Genomic DNA, 22717 nt, shown 5'->3' with positions numbered 1-22717 from the left:
GAGACCACATCAAAGCTGACCTCATTTCATGAGCTCATGAAGGTAAGTTCCTGGAGACATGCAACATTACTTTTGTGATTTATACTTTTTAGAGAGAAACATTTTGATCACCTTCAGTTTTACGGTACAGCTTACATCATGCAGACATTTGTAGTTACGTATTTAACTAAATATACTAGATTGAATGTGTAATTTATGCAACGTCTGTTTGACAGGAAGCCACATGCAGCAACAGCAGATGAGAGTTAGTTTGCGCTCTCTTCCTTTCTGAGAAAAGACGATCTGCGGCAGTGATGTTTGTCTTGGTATAACTCGTACTTTATGAACTATTGTTTCCCCTGTTTGAAAAGATGGAACAAAGTTTTGCTGATCTACTAAGTGATGCTTTTTCAGGTAAGACATACTTCTTATATGCCTAAGTACTGTTGTATTTACTTTTATTTTTAAACAAAGTTATCAAAGTATAACATTTTCAAACGGTGATGTTTCAGAAACAGCTGCCACATCATTCCCTGATGAAGATTTGGACTTTGAAAATTTCATTTTTGAAGAAAGATTTGAGGCAGATAAAACTGACATCTCTAAAGAAAGCTTTCTCACAAAGGAAGACGGGGCTCTGCAACAGGAAGCAACTTGTCAAACTGCAGTTTTGTCTAGCACAGAGACTAAAGATATAAACATGGCTGAAAATGTTGATGAAGAGCAGTGTGATGATAAAAGCAAAGGGGAAGATCTTGAAGGCGGAGGTTTCCTGAACAGGGACAAAACACTGGAGCAGGATTACTCAAGCTCAGATGGAGAGACTGAAGAGATGAGCTCTGGAGAAGATGAAGAAGACGAGGAAGATACTATGGGAACAGGAGAGAAACCAGAGGATGTGTTGAGGTTGGTTCACTGCAGCAACGAGTTTTGCGATGGGAATAAAGAGGACCGGCTCTTTACTGAGGGACAACCTCTGGCTCCGGAGGCTGCTGAAAATCCTCAAGTTAGAAACAAGGAGCAAGGTGAGAGCGAGAGTGATGAGGAGGTGTCCTATTTTGAGAGAGTCCCTGAACGTTGCAGTGAGATGATGGTGAGGGGTGATGGGATTGAAGAGGACGAGCAAGAGAGGGAAAGAGAAGAGGACTCGTGTGATTCTGAGCATGAGGGCATGAAAGTCGAACAAGAAGAAGCCGCTCTGTGCTGTGAGCAGAAGCTTGAAAATCCTTGCGCGGATGGCTCACCGAAAGCCAATTTGGAGTTTCCAGAAATATCTGCGCAAAATCTGCAGGATCTTGTTGCTGAAGTTGATAGGGAGAAATATGGAGAGAAAATTAAGGATTTTTCAGGGGAAGAGCACCAAGATGCAGGTGAAAGCTTTGCAGATTACCCCTCAGACTTTTCCTCATGTGAATATGTAGAAGGTCAAAATCAAGAGAAGAATCACCAGTCAAAGGCCTTGGCTTGTGCATCCGACAGCGATTCAATTCCAAAGCAGAAAAGCAGTCAGGTAAAAGCTGTAAAAGATGCAATGTGGATGGGAAGAGATGAGGACACTGATGACGAGGGGGACGGGTTTCTGTACAGCAAAGATCTAGAGGTGGATGCCAATGAGTCAAAGAGCCTGCATGTGTCTGATAGAGAAAAAGTCAGTGTGGAGAACGTGTCTGCTGATGCAGCTGAAACAGCGGTTGATGATGGAAGTGTGACAAGTGAGAGTGATTCCTACACCTCCAGTGATGATGAGGTCCAAGAAAAAAGGAGCGATGAGGAACTCTTTGATCATATGTGTCTACAAGATCTTGAACGCAACAAGCAACTAGTGGAGACTCGTGGTGGGAGTGGTGCAGCCTTTTCTGGCTGCTACGACAGAGTGAATCAAGCAGATTTCAACAAGGATTGGACTCTAGACGTGTTACCAACTGATACCCTTCTGGCTGAAGACCTGTTAACCACAGAGGACGCAGATGAAGGAGATACACCGCTTTCAGATGTGACTCAGTGCTCTGCAGAAGAAGTGGTACAGCGAGGGGATTCAAAAACAACAACCCCCTCTAGCCAGGGATCCCTGGATGATAGCTTCTTCTTCCTCAATACAGAAACTGAAGCCTCTGGGATTATGGAGACTGGAGAGTTGGGAGAAGATGAGTATGAAGAGGAGAGGAACTGGGAAGAAGAGCAGAAGAGAATCAAGGCTTTCTACGAGTTTTATGACGACAGCGACGGAGAGAACGAAAGAGAAGGTGAGTGAAGACAATCAAGGGTATAATCTTTATATGAAATCACATTATGAGACAATTTATCAGTTTCCATTTGTGCATTTTTATAGGAAGACAGATCAAAGTTCAGTTTTGTGCAGATCCATTGTCTCAAGTAATTCACTATGAAACCGACAGGTGAGCAGGATTCCTAGTGTGTATGACACTTTATTTTGGCTTAAACAAAAACTGCGACTTGAGTTACGACAGTTTCAAACAAAACACAACTGTGTCTGCTTTCTTGTTTCTCAGCAGTGAACAAGCTTCACTCAACAGCTCCACAGACGGGGAGGAGGACATGAGCTCTGCAGAGACATCTGAGGTTTTCACGTGGACACATGAGAACACATTATGAAAGCATACATACATACATGATCACATACTAGATTTATTAACTGCTTTGCCTTTGTCCAGGAATTTAGGGAGCATGACGACGCCACGATAATGTCACAGGCTTGTGACCCCCCAAACACTCAGCTACCGGAGAATGTGCCAGATACCAGCAACACACACATGTGTACCAGAAAACACAAAGTGTGTACTCACTGGCTTTTACTGGACATTCACTTTGTTTATTTGATCCTGAATGGTTAGTTACTTTGCCTCTCGGCCCTGTCCTTTGTTCCCGCAGTGCTTCAACGTGCTGAAGCTGACACTGAAGATGGCTCTGGTGATACTGACGGGGCTGCTGATGTTCTGGTTTGCCACAGACCACGCAGGCTGGTTGAGCCATGTGTAGCTCTTTTAGGTCAAACCCTATTTTGTGGTAATTGAAATGTGTTCACATGTTTACGGCTGATGAAAGAAAAAAGAAAAAATGACAATATTTGCTTGTAAGATAATATAGCCCTTTATTAGTCCCTCAGTGGGGAAATTACGGGATTACAGTGGCCCTTATTCACAGTAACTAGAGATAAAGATCAAGTTATATCAATAAACAGAGCAATAATAAAATTTAAAAAAAATTAAACAGTAAGACAAAAAAAATCAAAATATACAGATGGAATAAAAAAAAAATAGTAAAAATGTGTATAAAAGTGTAAAAGTATAAATGCAATGTAAAGTGCTAAATGTTCATGCAATTGTGTGCTTAATAAAAATAAATGTTTGTTGACAACAATGTGTTTGTTTGATTTTTTGAATTGTATTATTGGTTATTGGTATTTTTAAAATAAAAAAATAAATAAGGCTACTCTCTGCATTATGACATTTTCTTTGTTATATTCACTGTTATACTGTTATCACTGTTGGTAATAAAACATGAGTTTACATACGTCCCACATTAGCATTAGCATGTGTAAACATTAACACACTCAGACCGCTTGGGGCGCTGCTATATTTCCGGAAAGAAAACAGACTCAAAACCATAAAAGAAGAATTGTGTCAAACGGAAATGAATTAACGTTTGACGGAAAATGCGAATGTTTTTAACACCGGGGTCAACATCGGGGAGCGGGGTTTAACCCTCTGTTCTTTTCTCAACTCGCATTCGACTCCACACAGAATTGTTCCCACCAGTGTCACAAAACGAGCTGCCGCTGGTCACTTCGGAGGGAAGAGTTTGGGCTGTTGAGCTGTTTTGAGTCAAATAAACTAACAGCTTAACCGAAACAGTAACACGCCAAAAAAATAACAGATCAAATAAAATTACAAACATGTCTTCGCTCAGAAGTAAATCCGCCCAGGACATTAGCGACCTTTTGGACGAATACGGGATAAAGCACGGGCCTGTTGTCGGTGAGTGGCTCACGGTTAACACTCACTTTGCGCCCGTTTTTGAATCCACGTTTACGGCAGATGACTTCACGGGCCTCCCCTGCGCGTGAAGGAACTCTACTCCTGTAATACTCCTTAAATTTGTCTTACTTTTTACACGTGTTCGTTATCTCTCTAATGACATGTTTGTGTTCTCAGACTCCACCAGAGGTCTATATGAGAGGAAGCTGAAAGAGGCCATGGCCAAAGGGAAGACAGCGAAGCCGTCATCTGATAAAACCTACTACAGAGAAGAGGGTCTTTCTTTCTTCTGTCTAACACTTTATCTTGATGAACAAAGGCAACACTAGGGGCCATACACAAGTCCACAAATGTACCAGAAGTCTAATTATACATTATTGTACATTCCTCATAGTGTCACTCGTTTTCTCCAAAGGATTACATATGCGTCGTCCCAAAATGTAAGCAATATAAACCAAGATATTTTGGTTTTTAGTCTCATAACCTTAATGGGACCTACCTGGAGAAAAAAATGATTTATGACAAACATAGGATAAGTAAAATGCTAAAGAACCAAAACAAGATCATCAGGGATATTTTCGCACACTTTAAAAAAGCTTCCTTCAGAGCCACAGAAGATGTAACGTTACATGTTTTACAAGTAATCTCTGTCAACCCTTTTTAAATTGAAGAAGAAAATGTAGGTCTTTAAAAAAGATCTACTGTATAACTGTAGTATGTTGCCATTATAGCTGTACTGTTACAAACTAATTGTAAAGTTGTATTTATTATAAAAGATACATGAAGTCAGCAAAACTGGAAACATCTGTGCTGTGTTCTTGAATGCATTAATGAACAGATGTCTTTTTGTTAAAAGTGCCAAAATATAGTTTGGTAGCAATTATTATACATGTGTGGGCCACTTAAGTAAGTAATAATAGTGTCGTTGAAATGCACACTTGACATTTATCCTTATGTTTGTTTTCTTTTCAGAGGAAGTCACCTATGAATACAGGACACCTGTAAGTACATCTGTCTATGCTGTTTAAATATGTTTACAGGTCTAATGAATGAACAAAGATAAATACTTGATGAGGACTGTTGATAAAACATGTTCTTTTGTGGGGAATTCATCATGTACAGCCATAACCTGTCATTGTTATTGGCCCTGACGCTAGATACTGGTGCATCTCCATTACTGTCAAATGTCATTTAGGTTCTCTGTTGCTATGGGCTCCAAACCTTTTAGTTTGAGGGCCCCGAGTCTGAGAGATTTTGTATGTTGACAACAAAGTCAAGTTAAGTCAGGTAAATTAGACTTATAATATTCATACAAATATAAATGAAATGCCATGTAAATGAAATGCAGGGACAGTTGTATAAATTGTTTCTTTCAACACTGTTGTAAAAATTCACTATTCTTATCACTGCTTAACACATTGCAGGTCAGGAGTGACGCTGCAGGAGACAGGTCCGTTATCTCACACGTCTTTTATTGTCAGCTTTGAACATGCCTTGCTTTCCTTCTGTTTCAGTAAATGAAATGGAAAAATTCAACTCTTCACTTATGGATTACTTTTGTTCTTCTCAATCCAGTAGATCTTACATGAGGTCAAGACCAGAGTGGAATGAGAGGGAATTTGAACATGAGTAAGTTATGAATATAATATACATCTTTGCAGTAGTAGTAGTAGTAGTTGTTGTCTCAGTTGGTGAGACGTTTCCACTCATGTTCTGTTCTACGTTACTCTCAACAGGCAATCCTACTCAACCTACTCAAGGCCGAAGCCTGAATACAGAGGACGGGACTTTGTTGATGAGTAAGTGTATTTATGTAAAGTCAAATAGTGTCATCAGAATCTATTTCGGTTCAAATTAGCAAATTTATTTGTCTTTACTTTAAGTACCTTACTTAACTACTAACTTATTACTGTAAATACACTTTATACTTATACCCCATCACAGTTCAGAGGCAAAACTTGTACTATTTACTGCATTTATTCGACAGCTATAGTGACTGGTTACTTTAAAGATTAAGATTGTACACACAAAATGTATGAGCATTTAAAATGTGATGTATTGTTTCAGATTAAACAACAATGAGCACCACCTCAAACGGTAAAATGCTACGCACACATTAATGCATCAGTAATAACAATTGAATAATTTAAACTATAATGGCAACACTCACTGTACTTTTCACATTTTAAGTATATTGTGCCAAGTATGTTTATGTACTTTTACTTCAGTGGTATTTTCAATGTGGGACTTTTACCTATAATATAAAAGTAGTATTGTATTTTATAGCAGTATAATTATTTTTATCTGGTGCAATATACGTGATACAGACCATGATATAACAGAAAACAACTTATATATGTAAAGATATTGTGCCGTAATGTTCCTTCCTCAGCAGAGAATGAAGTCTCTCTCTTTTTCCGTGTATTGTAATCAGAGCTTCTCATTGCTTTCCTGCCATACCGGACTGGCTGCTCATGGTATTTTTGCATGTCTATGCATGTGAGCGTGCCCCACTGGCTAGCTCACAGCAATGCTCTCATACAGCAGTTACAGCTGATAACGCTGTCCCGACCGGCGGCACCGTGATAGAAAGCTCCCACCACCCGGTTCCCCTCAGGTGAACCCTTTAGCTGTGGTTTGCACTGTAAGCGAAGTTAGCTACGAGCTTTTGGCGCAGCCGTTACAATGTTGAGAGCTGTTGAAAGACAATAGAAATACTCCCAATCTCATATATTCCACCTTTTAATTAATTGAAGGATCTGAATACCTCCTCCCCCACTCATTATTCAGTCTACTTAATGTAGAATTGTTTGGGGGAAATGCTACAAAACGCCCAGTAGAAGTTTCCTCGAAGCCAAGGTCTAACTAACATTTCAGAGCCATAAATATGTGCAATTTACGAGGGTTAGAACTAATAAATTGATAATAAAAGTTCTTGCTGTTTAAAGTTTGGTCAAAATGACATTGATTGTCCCACAAAAAACTGCATCGCAATGCTGTTCAATTATGATTTGAGGTGACAATACACTTAGTCTCTTCTTTGTTACTTAACCCAACGTGATAACAGACGCAGCACTATTTTAATGTACTCGATCATTTAATTTCCTTTCAGGCCCGTCATGTACGACACCCCGTCCACATACAGAAACACCTACATGAACTCTGCACCCATGAAATCTCCAGATGCTCCGGAGGCCCCGAAGTCTCGCCTCATCCCTCTCTGGGTTCAGTTTGTGTTCTTCCTGGCTGTGGCTGTCTTCCTTTACTTAGTTTTTTCAAGTATGGAGACAAATGAATCCCTCCAAGGAATAGAATGATTTTTATCTTTTTAATTCATGCTCAGTTTATGGGTGTATTATATATAAGTGTGCATTTTAATTGGATGAATGTATTTTGGTTAATGCCTTTATTTTAGACATAGCTGAGATTGGGCTTTATGCAATATTTTTATGCTTTATAGTTGCTTGCTTATGTTTATGGGTAAAATTGTCCACCAGCATCACTATATGACCACTACTAGAAAAGATGAGGATGCCACTCTAAAAGAACATATCACTCAATACAGAGAAGCTCTTCCTCCTACCGAGACAGTTTCAGTGGGATCTGTTGAAGTTTTTGAGATCATCATCATCATCCTCATCACCCACAGGTGCTCTCTTTCAGGGCTAAATACATCGCAGCTGCATATTACATCCATCCACAGATCTTTATCTCAATGTAAGGTCAGTGGATTATCATAATAATATGTCTGATATTTAGAAAGAGACATTTATGTTGACTAAGGTAGTTTTTTTTGTGCATAAAGAATCAAACTGCCAGGCAACCCCATTTTATTATTGTTATCCTCAGTCAATTAAATACATTGTAAAGTCTCAGCAATTCAGAAATCTATCTGCACGGGAAGCTCACACTTTTTTATCCCCACCTTGACGGATGTCATATAACCTCACATCAGAATTGGACAAATTTGAGATTCCATCAGGAGAATTTGTCATTTTGCCAAATTGTATTACCTTTTAGATATAATGCTTCTAAAATATATATATGTATATGTACAACAAATGGCTAAACTCGTGTCGCAGTGCATTAATCAATCTGCTGTTCAATATCAAAAGTACAACAATGCTTCCATTTGTCAGTTATCATAAATAATTTTTAAAAAGTGCAGCTTTCAGACCAGCTGTAATACAAGTGCCTAAGTGGTTTTGTAGGAACAATTGGGATTTAATTGTTGTTGTTTTTTCCAGCGTTTAATAAGTAGCAACATTTTTTTCTTGGGTAAAATTTTGAAATGCAAGTGTTTATACAAGCTGTAATGACATGTTTATGCTTTGTTCCAGGAGAGATATTACACATTTATATTATCCAACCTTTACATTCTGTAGTTTGATGTGATGTGTTTTGTATTGTTATTACATTATTCAAACTATTAAAAGAGCTTGTATATGTAAACATTTGAAGCGCCTCGACATGTATTCAAAAGCAAGAAATGTTTACGCAATCGAGGATATAGAATATGTTAAAAGATGTTTTCTCCGATGTAATTCAATCTGATGCGAGAAATCAACCTACAGGTCATGCAAAAATGTTTGTAGATTGTCAAACAAAACTCATTGAACACAGAAGTTCCAACAACAGCACATTTTAATCAACTACAGCGTCTATTAACTTAAAGTGCAGTGATCTACATATTATGAATGGCATAAGATGCATTGGGTTAGACTTAAAATACAAAAACATTTTTGAATCCTTTAAGGATCATTGATCTGGTGAAGCGAGTATCTAATAAGCTAGTTGAGCCTGTCTTTAGTGTTACTTGGTAATAAATACTGCATTTCTTTTAAATGCATTAACGCAGACCTGAAGGATCTGCATCACATTTTCCCCAGTTTAGCTTTTTACTGCAGTTTTCCACTCCATACATCTGGTGTCATGGCAGTAGCCAAATCTGAAGTTGTTGAACTGAGGTTAACTGGAAGTAATCTACACGGTCACTATTCTGTGGCTAGTAGTTTACATCTCATAACAGAATGCTTTAAAGTCAAGCACATCCATTATTTCCCAGCAGTATCACTAGCCTGAAGTTTAGTGTTATGTATGTCTATGTAAGTCCAATAAAAAGTCCAATAAAAACTGCTTTATCCAGACTGTACTGAACTGGATCCAGGTAGGGCTTCTTTCCAGGAGTGGATGGCAGACCGAGTTGTTTGATTCTGCATCAGGTCTCCTGCCAACTGAATCCACGACGGACACCGTGTGAGCCCCTCGACTGTCCTCGCGTGTGATTCTGCTTAAAAGGATGAAACAACATGCTTCACTTTAATTTATTAGTGTGACACAATTAAGAACACACCCACAGACAATGACATATTACAATAAATATTATAGTGCCTATAAACATTAGTCACCTCTCCTTCCAAGTTTTCATTGAAGGGACACTGAATCACACTAGATTTCATGTGGATTTTTTACACTAACAAAAACAAATCTTTGTCAAATGAAAACGGACCACAAGGTGACCTTAATGAATTATCACAAAAAAACATGTTTTGACCTTCAACACCTGAAATATTTCTGGTGCAGATCATTTTTTTTTAAATGGACCTCACCTATGTGTGGTCAAGGGGTTGATATTAGTATTTATACAACTGTTCAAATCGCCACAATACAAGTGGGAAAAGTCCCACAACGAAGACAAAAAAGCACTATAAGGAACGGATGGTGCAATAAATATCAAATCAAATCCCCTTTGATTTATTTTCAAACATGGAAACTACCAAGGAGCAAAAATACTATTTTAAAAATGGACCTAATGTGCAAGAATCATGACCTTTAATACCTTTAGTGATCTGGTCCATACCCCGTCATAGCTTGTTAATCGATAAGGCAACATAAGTGTTATCCACACCTGTAGGCAGAAACATCTATTAGTCTGGGCAGACATACGGGATGTTATCGAGAAATCCCACCTCTGTCATAAAGGAACTTACAGGTTCTGGTCTCTCGCTCCAGTTCAGTGGGCTTCTTCTCCTTGTTACACAGCACCTTGGCCACAATGATTATAACGATGACCGCTATGACAAATGTCAGGCCGGACACAAGCCAGCTGATCACCATTGGACTCAGTACTGGATCTGGGTCTGACGATGGGAAGACATGTTACATACAGGATGGGTTTTTATAAATGAGATTTCGGGAATATCGACAAATATTAATAATTTACTTCCCCATTTTATTTAGTTTTTATGCACATTATATCCGTATGCTATTCTTTACCGATGTTACTGATCTTTCATCTGTCTCTGTAATATTATCAGTGTCACCTCTGATGGCAATAGGCAGTGGCTGGCTTTCTCTGGAGACAAAGGTGCGCCCACCCAGCTGGACCCGATACAGGCAGTAGTAATATCCCTCGTTGGAGCTCTGGGCATTGGGAAAGGTGAAAGTGACGGATGGGGTGAGGGCAGGCAGGGACTGGCGCACTGTGCCGTTGGAGCGGATCAGACGTAGCTGGAAGGAGCCTCCAGGGTACTGCTGCGGGGTGGAGCAGGTGATGTTAAAGTTGTGGCCTTTAATGACGGAACCAGCCGGGGCCTCAGCGGACGTGTTGTACCAGTGTTGGGGAGTCAGGAGTTCCACTGAGATCATTCAAAAAGGAATTACATTAGTTATCGTATTCAGAGTAATATAGACAAGGCAAAAAAAAGAACTCAATTTGGGCTTGAACATTAAAACTATAACTTTCCTTCCAACTCTTAAATGTTTTTACAAATTGTCTGAAATAAAAGCGCCTTTTCGGTCAGGTTATACGATAGATTTTTGCTAATATATAACCGGTGAGTCATATTAACAACAAACGAAGCACAACAAACAAATCATGACAGTTTACAGTAGTGTGACACTAAAAATGGGTAGCAATAACTAAACTAAATGTTCAACTTGGATTTTTTTCACCAGCATCTCACAGTCTTCCTGAGCAAATGGAGCCAGTTAAATGTAAACTACCATGCTTAAGATTAGTATTTGGTGACACATGATGTATATTTCATGTTACACGCCGTATGTTAAAAGTAAATAATTTTATCAAACTGAAATCAAAACGTATTGAAGGCAAGGTACTTCAAATTAAAATAAAACGCCCATTTGGTTGAGTTGGACATGTAATGAAACACATAATGTAGATTATATAATCAAAAACTGTGCTATAGGAATGGACACTGGCGCAACAGAGTTATAAGACGATGTAGTTATGACTCACCAACAGTGATGTTTATGGAGTTGCTTGGTGGGGAGCTCAGCAGCTGAGAAGGGAAGCCGCCCATGATCCTGTACCCACAACTGTAGCTTCCCTGGTGGAAAGTCTCTATGTCGGACAGTGTCAGCTCCACTTTGGTCTGCGTCTGGTCTGCCCTCTGAGTAACCAGTGGTGTTGACACTCCATGCTTGTACAAGTGGAAGTCACTAAGGTGGTGACCCAGCAAAACGTTGCAGGCAAACCGAACAGCCTCGCCAGGAGAGAACACAGTGTGAGGTGACAGGAGGGTGAGGGTCGGCATTAAAAGGGTACCTGCGAAGAAAGACAGGTTGATCACAAAACGTGAATTAGATCACCACAATATGAAATGTAACTAAGGGTAGTGAGTTATCGCAGACAAAATAGGTACTCAAGTATTTTTTGAAGGCAGAGTGGTATTCTGCTGAGTTTGGGAACTCGTTCCACCACAGAGGCAGATATACAGCGAAAGAGTTTGGATTGAGATTTCCTAAAAGTTATATGCAGTATGAATTTGTATTTGTATGCACACATGTCTAACTGGTCACTGACATAGCGTAGCCTCTATGAATCAACCCAGCAGAAATCACTCAACCACCTTTGCACTGCTCCTTGGTGGATCAAATGCCTCAACGTAGTAGACAGTCACCTGAGCATTTCACCCCTGCATCTTTCTCGTGGGTGCAGTAGACATTACTGTGAAGGACAACAGCGCAGCGTGTCAAACTGGACTCATGTCCAGAGCACTGGACATGCCGCAGCCAGATCTCGCCACTGCCTTCACCAAACACTGCACCGTGAAGGGCCGATTCAGCTAGGCCACAGCCCAGCTCCAGGCACACCACATCAGCCTCCCGAAGGTCCCACCCATGGTCGCACACAGTCCCCCACTGGTCATGGCGGAGTACCTCAACTCTGCCAGAACACTTGTTCTCCCCATCCACTAGTCTGACCCCACCTGTGGATCAAAGAGAAATCACTCAGAGACAGAAATGTGGGAGCAGCTATGGATGCAGCAGGTTTTTCCCAATCAATCCCATGCGTACCAAAAGCAGCAACTCCATCCCACAGAACACCTAACAGGCCTGTGAGGAAATTACAAACAAAAAAACAGAATAAAATCCATTAAAGATTACAGCAATGGCAAGCACTAACATTCAGTCGTGAATGTATTAATTACAGTTAACATAACACAAAACTAATGTGTACTATACAACAGTACTGCATCGAATGAGAAGTGTCGATTAAACTTCATGGTCATTTTGAAAGGATGTAGCTTGTGATTTTTACAAAACTAGATTTTGCTCCCCCCATTTAGCCATGGCATGAACTAAATATTACAACACCCCTTAACACAATACAACAAATAAACAGCACCACAACCCAAGTCTCCAAAATAACCATCGCTGTAACAGCGCCTCTCAACAACAACAACAACACTGAACATCATAACCTTCATGGAGTAGCATTTATGACAGGCTGTTGTGACACACTGCTCTACGAGAGTTAACGTTAGATGAACACAATAAACACAATGTGAGGAACGGTTTCAAACGTAACAAGCTACGAGAAACGGACCTAACATGAATAGTATCACAATTTCAAGATACAGTCTCAGAAGTCCTAAATACGAGAAGCACGTTTTTTTTCTTCCTTTGCAATGTAATTAATTAACTAACCAAAGGAACTACGCCAACTTCAGCTCAGGTTAAGTGATCCTGTTGCATAACACATGAACGTCAGCTGGTCCGGCGTCGGAGCTAGCTCACAAACACGTTTCTCTCGCCGCTACCTACCTGTTAAAGGGATATGGAGGAACGTCAGCATGGCTCCCCTCACCCTGCCATCAGTGGTACGGGTGGGAAGGGTGCCCGTTATCGTGGTGACGAGGATACACACAGCTGTTGAGAGCGAGCGAAAAAAACAAACCGTTAGCAAGCCTGTGTGCTAACTAACTGACACTCGGCTAAAAGGTTAACGGCTATTTAGCTATAACCACCTGACTCCAAAGGCTTCATCGATAACTGGTCGGTAATGAACGCATCGGTTAACAGTTGATTATCGTCACCAGAATAAAGTGAGGCTGCTGCTGAGTCCGGGTGGCTGCCACCATTACACCATCAGCATCGTCGGGATAATGTTGTGAAAGCACAAGCACTCACCGTTAGGCCGCCATCCTAACAGCGACCGGTCGGGGTTTCCGGGGCTGAGCAGAGTTCTCCCTGCGGCAGACAGAGGTCACCACAGCCGCAGCGCTGCTTTCTGCCACTCGCTTCTCCTGGGAGTCACTGCTCGGGAGAGGGCAGTGCGATCACCCACGAGGTCTTTGAACGCAGCATATTTTAAAACAGTTCACTGGATGTATGCAGCGAACGATGAATAGGCCTACTTGAAGCGAAGGGACACTAATGCATTGTGTAAAATCTGAGATTAGAAATGATTTCTTTCTTTCCATTTTCTCTTTGAACAAGTTATACATTTGATTTATATATTTCAAATGTGAAGGTGGACATGCCGTCTTAATCGACTGTGACTGAGGATTTTAGCTGGAACGCATTGCATGGGATGATAAAGATACACAATCCTTGTTTTGTGCAAAAAGATACATTCTTAAACTCATTTGAGACTTCAGCACTCACAGTCAACAAAATCAAGTTGTCTTTTGCGAAATAATGAATTATGCAATTAATTGTTCCGTTTTTACTTAAATTAGGTGTATATGTTTAACAAATACTAATGTTGTATCATCATCAACGACATAAAGGCTTGAACACAAAGTTACAGCCTTATGAGTACAACAATTCTGCTTTGTCTGCATACTGTACCATGGCTTGGCAAGGAAAAAGGGATTATCATACTAAAAAGTAGTAACCTTTAACTATGAGAAAGTGAAAGAACTGCTAGCAGAAAGTATTTTTCACAACTTGGCAGCCTAAAGTTGGAATCATGTTGTAGGCTAAACATTTCAGAGAGCGTGTGAAGAACAGCTGAAAAAGGGTGACTCGCACCCCTTTCACTATTGTAGACACTGATAGCCACACTATTGAAAGAATTACAACAAAATTCCTCCAAATTCTCCTCCCATCGTTTTGTCATGAGCCTGTTCTTCCCAGATAGAAAGGACAATGTGAATGACTCAACCAGAAATCACATCAGGAAGAAGATTATGTACGTGCTGATTCATGTCTGAGATGTGAAATCGACACCACGCGACTAACACAATAAAATGCCAGATGACATTTTCCGGTCAGAGATGACTGGGATTTCCTAAAGCCCAGGGTGTTTGTTTCTTTGTAACCAAGTAGGTTTGCATTTTCAGTACCGCCTTTGAACCTGTGATTGACCATGAGTCATCCAGACCAGAGACACTTCTGAGGCTGGCCCTGGCCTGGAGAGCTTGTGAAGGCAGTGGGTGAAAATGTATAGAGCAAAAACAATAAATATCCTAAAAAAAAACTGCTTGTCAGAAAGAGAACTGCAAATTGGCTGAATATGTATTTTCCACAGAGGCCACAAAGATTTTGGAGTCGTGGAAATGAGCAAATCTATAATGTGTGGTAGGACTGGAAAATTATTGACCTCCAATTCCTTTGCAAACACACAGGTCGTTGTCAGGTTTAGACAAAGATTAGAGACAAATTGTCTAAATGTTTAAAGCCTTTTACTCTGAATAAAGTCTGTAATTGCTGACAATGGTGTCTTTACAATTTAATACAGACTTTGGGTGAACACATCTGCATCCAATTTATATTTGTACTTATATGTTGCTCTAGAGTGATGTTATATTGTTCTGATAACATTACATTAAAATAAAAGCATGCAATACACATAGTTTTTTACTTAATTGTTGAATTTGGCGCATAATGCGATTCTTTTTTTTCAACTTTGCCCAGCCCTAAAAACAACGTACAAAAATGTCAAAAGGGGGTGAATATCTTTATAGGCGTATGTGGAAGACTTGTTTCCAGATCCGTGAGCGTATGAGAGGCATTACTGTAAAAAGGTAACACAATCATAGCAACCTACATTAACTGGACAAACGTGAACAGAAAACACATCTTGATGTTCAGTCATAGCAGAAATAGACAATGCGTTTCAAATAGAAAACAAAAGGAGAGTTTACTGCACAATTTAGTTTGGAAAAATGTCAAATATTTTTTAAAGTGGGATGAATTCCTTAAAAAGACACCATAAATCCTGCAATTATTTTTCGGCAGTCAAACAGAATGTTGTAAATTAAATGAATTCAAAGGAATACTTAAACTTCAGAACAAAACCAGCCAACTTGCTATGCTCTTTTGCATTCATCACAGTACTGGTAGATTTAGATATTAACAGAATCATTTCTTCAGTATTTGGGTGAATTAGCAAATTATATTTTTCTTGATGCATTTTATTGAGCCATTGGTCAAATAAGCATTCAAGATCTCATTATATTATGTAAAAGATGACTATCTTTTTTCCCCACAAAGAAAACATACAGATAAGCCTGCATATAATTGTGTGTCTGTAATATACACACCGATGTGAAACCAGTGAATTTGTGAAACAAAAACTGCAAGAGGATTTGTAGTCATTACAGTGTAAGAAACAGCACTAATACTAGCACTTCATCTGAATTACCAAAAGAGTCAACCTGTGCAATCACGTGTGTTGGTACATTTACCACTGATAAAAGGGAACAAACAATGTCATAAAAGAACAAAATATACAATAATTTAGTTAACTTAACAGGAGTCCTCTCAGAAGATGACCTTTTTCACAAGTTTGGAGTTTTAATTTAAGTACCACGACTTCTTCAGTTGTTTTGATAAACTCCTAACAACAAGCTTTCAATAAAATATGTTTAGTTCTTTGGATAACAGTACAACCTGCTTCAGTTCCACCATAAAAGTCTCTGTAGCACATTAAAGAAAATGTATGTACAGCATTTTCAAAAAAGTCTTTTGACCAGCATGTTTTGGGTTTTGTGTGGCGTCCGTAGTTTGTCAGGATCCCAACTTTGCAGCATTTTCTTCACTTTGATTCTCCAAGAAGATGGACAATGAGTTCGTACGTGGAGAGGACGATGGCGGTGTTAGGGATTTGTCTAATTAGCTGTGGAATGAGTCCTCTATAAAAAGCCGCATAGCCTTCCTCCACCGCTATTAACCTCCCCGTCTGGAAGAAATACTTGTACTTGCTTCCTTCCTCGCGCAGCCTTGTCCGAATTACCTCTGTGGAAACATTAAAAAAAAAAAAAAAAGCTCAGTCATCAAAACAAATAATTGTGCTGCAAGAGACAAACAATGGATGTTAGTGTTTACCGTGTGGATAGGCTATGCAGGACGCACAACCCTTTGAAAAAGCAGCAGCCATCATCAGACCCAGGAAGTCTGCTGCTCCTTTCTCCTTTTCCCCATTTGAGGAGGCAAATTGGCTCTTGGCGAGGTGTTTCTTCAGTGTCTCATAGATGAGAAAGCAGATCATTGTCTCCGAGATGCCAGCATACGATGCAGTCAAGCCTCGGTAGAAGCCCCGAATTCCTTCCGTTTTGTAAACATATCGGGCACACTGCAGTGCATTCGTCTTCTTCTCTCCTCGGGCTCTAAAGAGTCAAACCAGTCAGCCTTATTAGTGACAAAATCATATTTGGTGGGGTGTTGAAACCAACAGACATTTTAACTGTAAATCATCATCCTATCTTTTTTTCTGTTTATTGTCCAAGTGATGCATTAACTTTCAGCCTTTTTCAGGAAGTATGCAACAACCTGAAGTTTCCTTGTTGAGTTGAATGAGTACATAGTGTAGTTGCATCTGAATTTTGTGCTGCAGGACAGATGCTCTTTCCAGAAAGAGTGACAAGATCTGTTCCTGAGTTCTCACATGATACTACTGCCCTGTACTCTGTAATGTAAATATAGACTCTTCTTCTGCACGCAGGTCAGTGCGTCAGCGCTGTGTATTTATGGCGCCAGGTCACACGCTCAGTCTCGCAAGGACACCATCGTGGAGCTCTGTTAAAGGTTTCTGTCAAAGGTCATATTATATGGAGTCACGTACCACCTTCAAAGTCCCTAAAATAAGTCAGATTGTTCAACACAGCTCTCATGTAGAATACAAGGACACATATTATGCCTTTAATTAAGTGTACACACTTTTTCTCCAGCTGCATTCTGGTCTTGACCATCCAGATGGGGTTCATCAGAGAATTTGTAACAAAAGCTGAAAACAAGGGGGTACAGAAGCACATTCAGTTTTATACTTTAGTTTACAAGATTAATTCCGTCCGATCAATGTAACTCATAAAGTTGTAAGAATAAAAGTATGCTCTCCAATTGATTTCAGGGAATTACAGCAGGATCACAATGCAACAGCATTACTTGCAATGCAATGATTAACCTTTGTAAAGTCCACCATGTTTTGTTTTTTTAAATTGTCAACAATGGCATGAAAGCATTCTGTTATGTCATTCACAGGGTAGTCAAAGCATGAGCTTTATCAATAATATTTTTGCAGGACCCTGGATTGAATTACATTTTACAGCAGACTGCTCACCTGCAAGACCAGCAGAGGACATGTGCACCACTCCACTATTAGGGACAAACAGCCCATTGAACGTCTCTTTAGATTTTGAGTATGCAGCAAAGTAAATGGCTCTGAAACACAGAGAACAAACTGGTGAGAACTCTACACAGAAGCAGCTGTAAAGATTAAAACACAGTCATTAAATGAATGCATTTTAAAATGCAAGTGTATGTTTTATAAACAGCTGGGCAATTCTGCAAAATATTCCATTTGGACTTGTGTTGGCCTTTGACAGAGTGCATCGAGAGTAGTCTGTTTCCCAATGCCTGTTCTCTCTATTTGGCTTCTGGAACCTACTGCCACTGCACCAGAATGGGCTGAATAAGCACCGGGCACCACAGAGTGGCCCTGAATGTGAGCCGGTCGAAGTTGGCCAGTGGAATCAAGGGACAGTGGAATTACTGGGCAAAGGATCATGCTGGGGCTACTCATTAACCATAGGGAAAAGCATACGTAACCTATGAACCTTTTCAGCTTAACAGAGTCTCAAAGTCTAAATCAACATTTTATGGCAAATGCATCAGGACTGTTAATTTTAGCGCTTTGAGTTTAGATCATCAACCACACGGTAACGTGCCAAAGTCCCGACTATTTGTTGAAACAAAAAAGTGAAATCAAAACAAGATGTACTTACATAATATTGAACTTTGACCTATGACAGATTCGTTATCAAACCATCGTCAGTACTATGTATTATATTTTACTGTCGCAGAGTTAAACAAACAGTTTTACTAAAAACATAGTTACTTATTTGTTCTTCAACTTATGAGTCTTGTGTCAAGTTTGTTTGATCAAATACAAGTACACCGTCGCACATAAAAACCAAACAGCCGACTCAAAGAACACTGCAAGGTGCTGCTTCCCGTTTATACAGCCAGTTAATGCTGTCAGCCATTAAAGTTGAAAATATAAAAACACAGCCTCTTGCTTTTGTTTTGTTTGGTTAGCGACTGTGCATTAATACACTCTGAAGTGTCCTGCCACACAGACTTTACTGAGAAACCACCGCTCTGCGGGCTACTTGGACTCTGTTTTGTTTATCGTTCTTGAATATCACTTAAAAAGGGTGTCATTGCAAACCTGTACACCAAAGGGCAGGTATCATTCACACAGAGCTTGTCATAGTGTCAGGTTTTTGTTCAATAAAAATAGCAATGAGTGAGGATGGTGGTGAGATTGACTGTTGTGGGGTCACTGATGTATCTGTACCTTGAGGGGGCCACACCAACAAGATTCGGCCCCAGACCACGGAACAGTGATCTTGGTCCTTCGTTTTCTAGTATTGACCTGCAACAAGAGAAAACCATCAAAATATTGATATTTGAGAGACACAGAGACACAAAGACACACACAGGCACACACTACAGCAAATGCTTGTGGAGGACCGTCCACACCAATTCTATTACGGGAATGAGTAGGATGGCTCCTGCACAAAGTGTTTCGCCAGTCCCGTTCACTTGAGCTGGTTTAACCAAGTTTAAACATGAAACCCAGTCCTCTCTACAGAGACTGGTCACGTCGGCCACGTCTCCTCAAGGTTTTTTTTTAACTCTTTGAAGGGAGTGAACTTCATTGGCCAGATGCTAGTCAGGTCTGTCTGCGGCTATGCAAAGGGAGAGGGTAAAACTGCTATTTGTGCTGGGGTTTGTAATGCAAATCACGTCTCTCTCGGGCAATGTTCAGACATTCTAACTCTCTCACTGATACCCACACACAACAATGGCAATAATGCAGTGCTCACTATTGATGATGTTCTAATGACTTGAAGGTGGAATTCCATGTCCGGAAATAGTTTTGCATAAATATAAGCCTGTAAATAAAAGATAATTCCCTCAAAAAAATATATTTTGTATCAGCTAAGGTACGAAAATGTGTATTATTTGTGCATATTAACCTTTTTTGCTTTTGAAATATAAATGTAATATGGATATTCATGTAAAAAACTTCAACAGCAACAAATGAACAGTCTAGACTGGTTCAGTTGGTTGCCCCAGTCCTATATGTGTAACATGAGTTGTTCCAAGCACCCTGGATAAAACCTCCCCTTTCTCGTCTCGGCACGCCAGGGCTGCTTCTAGATTCTTACCAACCTAAGCAGAGTCATAAAAAGGCTGCTTGCATGGTCACCTCAAAAACAAAAACATGTCAGCCATTGTGGTAATGTTTTGGGCTGTCCCTCAGTGCTGGTTAAATACCAAATACAAATGTACCAAATACAAGCGTCCAGATCCTCCCTTAATGGAGAATTTAAGGATTGAACTTTAAGACCACGAAAGCAGATGATAGGACGTCCAAAGTGATTCCATGGACTAAATCAAAACAGATTCAGAATGTCTAACCATTGACGTCTTTGCAGGGTATAACTCAGCATGACGCCTCTTTGTAACTATAAAAGGTAGACAGTCCCTTTCGGGTAGTCACACTAAAGAGAAAGTGCAACAGATGTGTGTACTTTTATTACAGTTCAAAAAAAATTAAACTCTCAAGGAACAGCAAACGCATAAAAAATAAAAACATCTTACCGTAAGACCTGAAGCAGCCCTGGAGTAACTGTACCCGGTCGAATAACTCCAGTACCGCTTAGGGTCCCCAGCTGGACCTGGAAGACGGGTCGAAGGGCGAGGCCAGATGACTGCAACCGTGTCTTCAACACTTCCAGGGGGCAGGTCACGATGGCTCCCACCGTACCACTACATCTGAGAATTGAATAATACATACAAGTAAGGATTATGGACTCTCGGGTGTTTAACATATTACAAGCAAATACATGTAGAGTAGTCTTTTATTTGCATTTCGGCTTTGACAAGCAGAGTGTTCTTCCATCATAACACAGCTGAGGAGCTATGAACAAGTACTATGAACAATTATGGGCAAAGACCGGTCTCTGGCTCTGCAATGGAAATACTCCAGAGTAAACCCAACACATCTGGTGCAGTGGGTTTTATGGCTCAGACGCTCTAATTGCACAGAGTAATTTCCCCGTTTTTGGAAATCTATTCCAGCACAATTTTTTTATGAATTTAGTTATTTTAAGTTTAAATAGGTAGATCCTTTATCAAGTATGTCTATAACATTGTTCGTGACAGGCTTAGACGTCTGGAAGGGATCAGACTAAGCCTCTGTATGGCCTGTGCTGAGGGGAGCGAGTCAAATAGATATAATGCAATTAGGTCAAGTATTACATTTGCGCAGTCACCTGACCACCCATGAGTGTTTTGTTATGAAATTATTACATGATGTCCCCATCTGCACAACCTAATTTGACTAACAAAAGCAACCATGATGACACGATGCGTTGTTGTTGTGTCCATGACCTGTGACCACAAAGTTAAGAAATCCAGGTAAAGTGGTTGAAAGAGTGTGAGCAGTCTGGAAATGGCCCGTATGTTTTTTTTAAAATGGTGTTTGTGAGTGTGTGTTTGTATTAAGTTTTGGTGTTAGTATGTCAAACGAGCTCAGCCGGTTTTCAGAGAAATGGTTACCTCGAAAGGTAAACACACATTTCCCCCTCAGACGGTTTGGTACATGTTTTAAGTGTCTATGAGGAGAGTCTGGTGGATACAGTTCAACAAAAAGGGCCAACATCTGAGTCGTATTATTGTTATTATTAATACAGACGTGTGAAGCTATAGCTCGGTAACCTGAAGGCTCATCCCAACATTTCAAGGGTAAAATGGCGTCATTTGAACAAGTCAGCGCAGTTAAAAATGTGACTTTAACGTCATGTGGAAGCCAACAAGCTCGTCGTAATACCACAGGCCCAAATGTGACACTGAGGAGTTTATGTGCCTCTTTCAACGTTACATAACGCCGAAGGACGTCGGCTAAGGTTAGCGACATACAGCCGGACGTCTCTGGTGACTGCGACAAGGGAGAAGCCTCACGGGCTTGTGTTACACACAGTGGGGGTGTAACACAGTATATTATCACGTTGTTCAGCACCTTCCAGACCAGACACACTGCAGCGGGACCCTGCTAGCTGACGGGCGCTAGCACACTTCCGCAAGGATGTTTCGGTTAGCTACTGATTAAGGGACTTGAAGATGTGGTCGAGGCGCTCGTTGTCCACGACAACAACGTTATTTAATAGCATGTTTAAGATCCATACGTTAATACAAGTGTCAGTCAGTATCCCGTCTCGCCGATTTACCGCCATAATGAAGAACACAGTTCAATAAACAAATTTCCCCGGTGTTCAATGTGGCAGCTAGTGCTAAGCTAACACGAGCTAGTTCGGCTCCCTTGTTAGCGGGTCCGCGGCTCTCTAACGCGCGTCACATTCACGAGTCATTTCTGGGTGACTCGTGTAACAAACCCCGTGGCCCCCAAGGTCGCCTTACCGCTGAACCTGTTGAGTTATTAATAACCCCTAAACCCTTAAACCGGCGAGAAGCAGTAACGTGAGCGTTCACTTACCCCCCTGCAAAGAGATTCAGTAGAGTGTCCTTCTGCATCCTTTATGTCTTCACACCGCCACCATGCTCGTGTTATGCCGCTTGTTTAAAAATTCTCGTCTGGCCGGAGGGAAGGAGCGGAGTCGCGGTGGTGTGATCCCCGTGTCCGTGTGCTGCCCGTGTCTCTCTACCGGCTCGGTGGAGCGGCTCCCGGGTGACCTGAGGAACTGCTCACGATTTACGTCAGTGGGCCGGACGGGGGTGTTGTCAGTGACGTCAGCACATGTGCTAGCCACCGTGCGCGATTGGGCTGTTTTTCTTCTTCTTCTTCGTGCTGTTGGACAATTATTACCAGCAACAAAAACACCGCGAGAACAACACTTTGTTCCTTCGAGTTCCTCCTGACCTTCACTGGTTTCAGTGTAAAATAACCGGGTTTCATTCTGCACATTTTATAACAATATGAATTGAAGTCATTCGTTTTAAAGATGTATCGGTGCATAAAGACA

At 40.6% G+C, this 22717-nt stretch overlaps 4 protein-coding genes across 9 annotated transcripts; 2 read left to right on the top strand and 2 right to left on the bottom strand.

Moving 5' to 3' along the window:
* Positions 1-333: 333 nt before the first annotated feature.
* Positions 334-3247, top strand: si:dkey-183p4.10 (uncharacterized). The gene is made up of 6 exons (XM_068598136.1): positions 334-393; positions 492-2222; positions 2309-2375; positions 2490-2559; positions 2652-2771; positions 2869-3247. The coding sequence occupies exons 1-6, from the start codon at positions 351-353 to the stop codon at positions 2974-2976; spliced, it is 2139 nt and encodes a 712-aa protein (XP_068454237.1). The 5' UTR covers positions 334-350; the 3' UTR covers positions 2977-3247.
* A 526-nt stretch (positions 3248-3773) lies between these two features.
* Positions 3774-8434, top strand: si:ch211-150o23.2 (LEM_emerin domain-containing protein). Of its 4 annotated transcripts, none has more exons than XM_068597608.1 (8): positions 3774-3974; positions 4152-4250; positions 4947-4975; positions 5399-5424; positions 5553-5603; positions 5711-5773; positions 6042-6071; positions 7087-8434. In XM_068597608.1, the coding sequence occupies exons 1-8, from the start codon at positions 3893-3895 to the stop codon at positions 7289-7291; spliced, it is 585 nt and encodes a 194-aa protein (XP_068453709.1). In that variant the 5' UTR covers positions 3774-3892; the 3' UTR covers positions 7292-8434. The 4 variants fall into 4 exon arrangements, with proteins under 4 accessions (XP_068453709.1, XP_068453708.1, XP_068453711.1 ...); XM_068597607.1 differs by having other exon boundaries at positions 5550-5603; XM_068597610.1 differs by lacking the exon at positions 6042-6071.
* A 166-nt stretch (positions 8435-8600) lies between these two features.
* Positions 8601-13561, bottom strand: si:ch211-150o23.3 (uncharacterized). 3 transcript variants are annotated; one of them, XM_068597606.1, is made up of 9 exons: positions 13410-13561; positions 13044-13148; positions 12294-12332; positions 11897-12205; positions 11233-11541; positions 10298-10612; positions 9965-10114; positions 9814-9882; positions 8601-9264 (listed from the first exon to the last, which is right to left on the bottom strand). In XM_068597606.1, the coding sequence occupies exons 2-8, from the start codon at positions 13072-13074 to the stop codon at positions 9839-9841; spliced, it is 1197 nt and encodes a 398-aa protein (XP_068453707.1). In that variant the 5' UTR covers positions 13075-13148; positions 13410-13561; the 3' UTR covers positions 8601-9264; positions 9814-9838. The 3 variants fall into 3 exon arrangements, with proteins under 3 accessions (XP_068453707.1, XP_068453705.1, XP_068453706.1); XM_068597604.1 differs by lacking the exon at positions 13410-13561 and adding an exon at positions 13247-13384; XM_068597605.1 differs by lacking the exon at positions 13410-13561 and adding an exon at positions 13247-13384 and having other exon boundaries at positions 8601-9261.
* A 1727-nt stretch (positions 13562-15288) lies between these two features.
* slc25a33 (solute carrier family 25 member 33) lies at positions 15289-22449 on the bottom strand. Its single transcript, XM_068598486.1, has 7 exons — positions 22231-22449; positions 20337-20510; positions 19024-19101; positions 17785-17885; positions 17385-17451; positions 16554-16834; positions 15289-16463 (listed from the first exon to the last, which is right to left on the bottom strand). Exons 1-7 carry the CDS (start codon positions 22266-22268, stop codon positions 16264-16266), a joined length of 939 nt encoding a protein of 312 aa, XP_068454587.1. The 5' UTR covers positions 22269-22449; the 3' UTR covers positions 15289-16263.
* Between the last annotated feature and the right edge of the window lie 268 nt (positions 22450-22717).

Source organism: Clinocottus analis, unplaced genomic scaffold, assembly GCF_023055335.1.
Source record: "Clinocottus analis isolate CAN_PGR_092001 unplaced genomic scaffold, fCliAna1.0.p SCAF_4, whole genome shotgun sequence".
NCBI lineage: Eukaryota > Metazoa > Chordata > Actinopteri > Perciformes > Cottidae > Clinocottus > Clinocottus analis.
This window is presented reverse-complemented; position numbering and strand designations above follow the sequence as displayed.